We start from the raw sequence: 7,566 nt of genomic DNA, 5'->3' as shown, positions 1-7,566 counted from the left end.
TATACATATACATTTCTCTCTCTCTCTTTCTCTCTCTCTGAAAGTATCTGTCATTACAGTATCGAAATGTGATTGTTTCAGTTAGTGGAATAGTTTCATTTTTAAAGTGAAAGTATTTGACATGAGTGTTTTTGTTTCACTTTTGACACGTAATACTTAAATAGTGGAGGAGATATTATGTTGCCGTGGGCTCGAACTCTGCAAGAAGTTAAACATTTTTTTTGACTAAATCACAACTGGAACCCTAAGTAAGGCATGTGTAAAATTTGAATGAAATTGGTTGCGTAGTTCTCGAGTTTTAGGGATTCACACACACAGACAGACAAACAGACAGACAGACAGACAGACAGACACACATTCTCATTTTTATATATATAGATGAATCTTATAAAAATATTCAGTGATTCTAAGTTCAAAATTTTTATAGTTTCAAATTTTTTATAATTTTCATTACTGACTATAAAGTTACATGTTCAAATTCTACTAAAGCCATCGTGTTATACTGTTAAGCAAATTGTGCCCTCGCCAACCTAACCAAAAAATAAACCCCACTGACTTCATACTTGTACAGCTGTAATTATGATGAAAATATACAGCCATCAAAATACTTACTTCAACAATTCATATGCAAATATCAACAAACTTTAATTCATATTAAGAACTGTGAACAGTGTCCCTGTTACTTACATTATTACATGTCTTTATTTATATCATTAAGTGTCCCATATTACCTAGTTCATCAATTTCCATAATTCCCCAATAAATTTTGACTGATATATATAAACTGTAAGTGTACATAAAGAAAAAAATATATAAAAAGGATTGTTATAATGCCTTTGTATTCAGTGGTTAAAAGTTTGTTGGAGTATCAAAATTAATGTTCCTTAATGCTAATTTTCATATTTCACTTATTGCTATTGTTGTTTTGAATTTGTTCAGCTTTGATTGGATAGATCTATGATCCAAGGCATTCCAGCTTTTTATCCAATCATAGTACATTATTTAATGTAGGTATCCTTTTTTTAAAACAGTAAAATTTGATTTGTGGGAGATTTGGCTGCTACCTCTAGCAGTCTGAATGCTCTTTCATTTTAATGCCTAACTGAGAAAAAAAAATTGAGTGATCTGAGACTTTAATGTTTTCAGAAAATGTGAAAAAAAAAAAAAAAAAAAACTTTCAGAAAGCAAAATATTCAGTGAAAAATTTAATTGTTACCAATGAATTTGACCAACCTTCTATCTAAATCAAGTTTTTCTGTTTTAAAAAGGGATACCTACATTGAATAATGTAGTCCTCAATGTATTATGATTGGATAAAAAGCTGGAATACCTTTGATCTATCCAATCAAAGATGAACAAATCCAAAATGGATAATGATAAAATATAAGCAAAAAAAATTACTCTAATTTTATGTAATTTATTTGCATTCCTTAACAAAACATTGAATTTAAAAAGAAAATTCTTTTTAAGTAACATTTGATCTACAAAGAATACTTTTGGTTACATGTGTATTGTCAATTATTATAGGCAATAAATTACTTCCAGTATGATATAGTGTTCTCAGTTTTACTTACATTTTTTTTCCTTTTAGCAACTAAATAGTAAGTTTCTTATTGTAAATAATCCAACTATATTTGAACAAAAACTTCATGTCAGAGCTTTGTATACTATAGTCAGCATGTCCACTTGATATCCACACATAAAATTATTAAAACATAATTTATGAGTTATATAATAGAACTTTGCTATTAAAAATTATTACATTGAGCAAGACAACTAACTCAGAACATGATGACCTGTACGAAAAACATGCAAAAACTGATTTTGATGATGACTGAAGGAGAAAGTAAAAGCAAAGAACAACTAAGTTTTGAAAACACTAAAAGGCAAAAAAATAGATAATGTAGTAGTGTTATTAACTGTTTGCTCTTCATTGAATCCATTTTTGCTAACAAAGAACTCAGGTTTCCTTGAATATTAATGTTCAGCATTAAAAACAATGGATTGCATCTAATAAAACACTTAGCCAGACTCGAGATATAATTTACATACAAAAATTTAAAACATAGTTTCAAATAATGATTACCTTCTCATCACAAGGTTTTTTCCATGTAGTTAATCCAGTTTCTTTGTTATAGTAAAAAAAATTTCCTGGGTGTGTTTTTGACTCTCGAGAAAGCCATCCTGGAGGTAATTCCGACTTCGATGACATCTGGAATGCTGTTGATCATAAGTCTGCTCAATCAGAGCTGGCCCAGAGCTAAACAACAGCATAAGCTTTAAAAACACAACCTAGAAAGAAAGATTTAAATGTAAAAATATATTCCTTGCATGAGTAAAAAAAATAATTAGATGAGTGACAAAGAAACTGGACTTCCATTGGTTTTGATCATGAGTATTTAGTTGTTCAATCAAATTTACTTTGAATTAATATATAAGTGGTTGAACACTCCTGAGATGTATACCTTTAACCTTTTTGATACCAATCTGCTTGAAACTACCCCTGGTTCTATGGTACAAATTTCATGTTTAATCCTTTAACATTCAGATTACTGTTAAACTTACTTGTTCACATTGTTTTGAATTAATTATGCATTCTTGTGGCTTTGAAATTTTGATGATATGATTAATTTTTGAATGACATTGTAAGGTACGTGAGAGAGGTAGGATCTGGCCAATTTGAACATAAAGCAGGTGGAATATTTGGGATGGATATTGCCAGTTTAAATCCAAAAGGGTTAAAGTGATCTAAATTAAAGCCTTCCAACAAAATTCCATGTTTAATGTATGTTCCAAACACCAGCTTAATAATGATAAAGTTATTTTCCAGAATTTTTCATTATTTGGAAAATTAACTGAGACAAAAGCAGTGTATTTCACCAGAAACATTGTAACAAAAAGGTTAAATGTAATTCTCAGGTGGAATCAATTTGACAAGGCTGCACCTTTAAATTACAGCTACAATCAATCTAATAAGCTTCCTCATAATTTTCATCTGCTCAATTTTACTCACTAAGTTTCATTCAACCAAAGATACTTGCCCAAGATGCTATACAGTGGAGCTGACTTCCTGGTTGCAAAGTAAATTTCTTAAATATTTGTATTAAATCACCTCAAATGTACATGGAAAAATAAGAAGAAAAATCTCCAAGTTAAATGACAAGCATTTGGAAACTTTTCAAAGTTACTCTCCAAAATAACATGCAGGTATGACAATGGCATCAAGCCTATTTTAAACTTTACTTCCAGTTCTGGTATTTATTTCATGATAAAAATGCTAAAGTAACCTCAAAAGGACTTGAACTTGAAGCATCAAATTATAATAGTTTTAAAGTAGTCAGAGTGATAGCCTAACTTCACACTTAATTCCCACTAGTTGAAAAAAATTAACATTAACTTTAAGAAGATGCTATGAGTTAGTTACATATTAAACTGATATATCTGACTGCCCTTTTTTTCTTTTTTTTTCCTTAACATCACTCATAAAGTGGAGGTAGTATTTATTTTCCTCTGGCTTAAACAACATAGTATTTTATTCCTAGCACAGGTTAGAGCGTCGAGCATACAATCACAAGGTTGTGAGTTCGAATCCCAGACCAGGTTGCGTGTTGTGTTCTTGAGCAAGACACTTTATTTCATGTTGCTCCAGTTCACTCAGCTGTAGAAATGAGTTGCAATGTCACAGGTGCCAAACTGTATCAGTCTTTACCTTTCCCTTGGATAACACTGGTGGCATGGAGAGGGGAGACTGGTATGCATGGGCGGCATAAACAACCTTGCCTGGACTTGTGCCACGGAGGGTAACTTTCTAGGTGCAATCCCATGGTCAGTCGAAAGAATCCATATATGGGAGCCCATGTTAGTATCTAAGGGGCCCATCCCCTCAAGTTTGAGAATTTTTTATTCACTCCTGGAAGAATGCATTAATTATTTCAGCCTGGCTGTGTTTGTAGACAGTTGAAAAGAATACTTTTAACAAAAAATAAAATTAAATGATAGCATTGTGGTTGCGGGTGGGCCCCCCTTAGTCTCCTGGCAACCAATATTTTTATACCCAGTCCACCACTGACTTTTTTTTTCTTGCCTTTAACCCTCCAACACGGAGTATAGGCCACTTAATTGAATTCCATGTCGCATAATTTTTCGCTTCTGTACTTATACTTTGCCATGAGTATCCCTCTTTCTCTAGTTCCTTTTGTGTTGATCTATGCCACGAGTTCTTAGGCCTACCCCTCTTTCTGTATCCACCCAGATTCCACTGTAAAGCACTTTTCGCTACATTTGGTATGTCTTTTCTAATTGTGCTACCAATCCACTTCCACTTTTTCTTAAATATTTACTCCCTAATCGAAACTTGATTCGTTCTTTGCCATAGCTCCATATTGCTTATGTGTTCGGGGCCATCTAATATTAAGTATACTACGCAAGCACCTGTTGATGAATGATCGTATTTGCTTATTTGACTTAACTGTTGTTCGCCATGTCTCAGCCCCATACAATAACACAGCTTTTACGTTAGTGTTAAAAATTCCTATTTTGTTCTTTATTGAAATTACACTTGTATATATCTATAATAAGAGCAACTTACCAAGGAATGTCATGCCGAGTCTTGCATGGAAACAGAGCTACGGATAAATTCGAAGTAAAAACAGGAGTTCGACAGGGATGTATACTTTCTCCCTTTTTATTTCTACTAGTTATAGATTGAATTATGAAGGAAACTACGATTGAAAGCCAAACAGATGATATAGTACTACTTTCACAAACATATAGCCAAATGCAAAATAAAACGTCAAAATTAGAAGCAATAGCTGCCAAACTAGGATTGAAAGTCAACCGCGACAAATCAAAAATTATGCAAGTTAATGAAGAAAACAGCGAACGTATTAAACTAGAAACCGGTGAACTAGAGGATGTAGCCGAGTTTACGTATTTAGGTAGTAAGATAACGTTCTCAGGCGGCACCGACGAAGATATTAAGACGAGAATAAGTAAGGCAAGGACCGCTTTGCACCTGTTAAAAAAGTATGGAGCGCAAGTGTAATTTCAATAAAGAACAAAATAAAAATTTTTAACCACTGATTATATAGCAACAAAATATGAATGCAAAGGATCTACAATGAGAGAGACGTATGATGAATATAGACATGAGCACTATTAATTTATAAGAAAAGTTTGGAATAAGACAGTTGACAAAACAACTGGATATTGGTTGGAATGCCAACTGCACCAGTTTAAAAAATATATAAATAGGTGAAATATGAATGATAAAGTTCTCTGGGTTGCAGATGAATGACATCTGTAGAAGTAAACCAAAAAAGAATTTGGAATGGTGCTTATAGAAAATATGAGAACATTTAGATCGCAGAAAGCTCAAAGAACAATGGTAAAATTTACCACGGTAATGATATAAAGAGCTTTTCGACACATGTGAGCAGGGGAAATGGATTTCATGATAATAAAAAGAACTACATTTAATGCTGACTTTAAACTCAACGCTGCAGTTTAGTAATATTAATTATACATGATTTTCTAATTATAACATTAAAATAACCACTCTATCATTCGAGGGTGCTGTGCAATATATGCGAAATACTGATGTAACAGTACTTCGAGTTCCTGGCGTTGTTGAATTCGAGTCTAAACACAAAAAGCACGTGATATTTTCGACTTTCAGTTAATAGAAAAAGTACAAGTATGGTCATGATACAATAACAGAACGTGCTGTATTTCTCAAATCAAACGAAAATATATCGTGATATGGTTCTTCAAAACAGTATATTCTTTTCTTTTTTTTTTTATAAAACTTTTGAATCTGAACACGTAAATTAAATTCATAACGATGTCATTTTAAAAATCATTTCCTGCGTTGGTGTTATAGGTAGAATCTAATTGTTAATCTCATTTATTTACCCATTTTCATTTACTATTTTTACTGCTGTGATTTTAAAATTTAACAGGAAAAACATACGTTTGAATTTAATTCATTTACTGTCACGATAAATTAAACAAATCTGATTCTTGACATTCTTACATATTTAAAATCTTCGAATGATGCGAAATAAGTAATTTTAAAGCTAAAAAAATGTATAAAAATTACAATATTGGTAAGTCACGATAAAATATCGGCTGAAAGTTTCTAACACTTGATCTACACTAAAACATATATGTGTAATTTTTTACCAACTTTACCTATGTGGTTACCATGTAGTTTCTTTTATAAAACAAATTCTATTTCTTTTAGATGAAATATGGGCATTCTTTCGTAGAATGCCGAAATATATTTATTATGCAAAAATCATGCAAAAAATATCTCCTACAAACAATATACTTCGAAAGAAAATTTAACATTAAAAGAGATCTAAACGATTTGAAATAAGAAACTGTCAGCGGTAAGTAAAATGTAGTTTTATCCATGGAATATAGAGTCGTAGCAAATAAATACATACACTATAGTTTATGTTTTCATGGAAATATTCTGTAATGTAACATTATGAGTTAATGTTAATAATTTGGCAGGTAAACACATGGTAGCAGCCATTATTGTAAACAAGCTATATGCCGGAAATCAATTCGTTTAAAGTTGCTTTTTATCGACATTTCAATTCAAGGAAATATATATATTATATACATAAAATTAGCACTCGAGCTATGTTTGTTTCATTTTAAAAGTAATTTTTTACACGATTAATTTAAAAGGCAGAAACTAATTTTGTAATTTATTTGACTACATAGCGCAAAGATATTCACGTATGACGCCCAGCAATTTACAGGCGGATGCTATCTCTTCTACATTTATTCATTTCTTACATAGATTTAACCTCCGATTTACTAAGGTGTGAAGAGATTGTATTACATACTAGCTGTTGTCAAGGTCATTGGTAGTATAGATGTATTGAAACTATAATAAACTGCAATCAAAATCACCTCGACCTTCAAGGAGTGACAGCCAAATTTCCCTCAAAGCATATGTAAAAAGAGTAGGGCACATCGGAGTGTCTAGTCCTAGATACACTCTATTATTAAAAAAAAAAGAAAAGAAAAAGCAGGTGGGTCTCGACTGAAACGTCATTGATCACATGCCTGTCTGCTATACAACATTACTAATCACTGTATTAAATTCTGTTTTATAGTGCTTGTCACTTCTACTCTGCACAAATACAAAAATACAAGAATTTTGATCGAGGTGCATATTAAATTTTTGATGTGGTATATAACAGTTAAATTGTAACATATAGGTGTCACCCAGAGCTGCTTAGCAGCATTATAGGCCGTGAGTCAAATCAATGCACTAGGCCCTATATCATCATCATCATTTGACGTCTGTTGTCCATGTTGGCATGGATTGGACGGTGTGACCAAAGCTGGGGAGCTGCACCGGACTCCAGTCTGATTTGGCGTGATTTCTGTGGCTGAATGACCTTCCTAACGCCAACTACTTTACAGAGTGTGGAAAGACTTCCGCCCGTTCCCCCTCCTCATTTTCTCCCAAATTTGTTTATCTTCTAGATTTGTTTTGCCAAAAATCCCCATTTTCAGATACGGAGGTTCCGGAAAATTGCCCAA

General features: G+C 32.4%; 2 protein-coding genes across 5 annotated transcripts in view; one reads left to right on the top strand and one right to left on the bottom strand.

Moving 5' to 3' along the window:
* Window positions 1-7,415, bottom strand: part of LOC106884359 (transcriptional protein SWT1) — a 44,649-nt gene extending 37,234 nt beyond the window's left edge. Inside the window, exons 1-2 of one of the 4 annotated variants that reach the window (XM_014935704.2) lie at window positions 6,861-7,415; window positions 2,087-2,292 (exon numbers count right to left, since the gene is read on the bottom strand). In XM_014935704.2, the coding sequence (XP_014791190.1) occupies window positions 2,087-2,212 (126 nt within the window). In that variant the 5' untranslated portion in view covers window positions 2,213-2,292; window positions 6,861-7,415. Of the gene's footprint in view, window positions 1-2,086; window positions 2,293-4,588; window positions 5,876-6,449 lie in introns of those variants that run through there. The other 3 variants (XM_052976300.1, XM_014935702.2, XM_014935703.2) reach the window with 3 other exon arrangements.
* LOC106884360 (endoplasmic reticulum mannosyl-oligosaccharide 1,2-alpha-mannosidase) overlaps window positions 6,252-7,566 on the top strand; it is a 67,780-nt gene continuing 66,465 nt past the window's right edge. Inside the window, exon 1 of the mRNA XM_014935708.2 lies at window positions 6,252-6,392. The gene's annotated coding sequence lies outside the window, so the exon portion shown is untranslated. The remainder of the gene's footprint in view (window positions 6,393-7,566) is intronic.

The sequence above is a fragment of the Octopus bimaculoides genome, chromosome 2 (assembly GCF_001194135.2).
Source record: "Octopus bimaculoides isolate UCB-OBI-ISO-001 chromosome 2, ASM119413v2, whole genome shotgun sequence".
Classification (NCBI taxonomy): Eukaryota; Metazoa; Mollusca; class Cephalopoda; order Octopoda; family Octopodidae; genus Octopus; species Octopus bimaculoides.
This window is presented reverse-complemented; position numbering and strand designations above follow the sequence as displayed.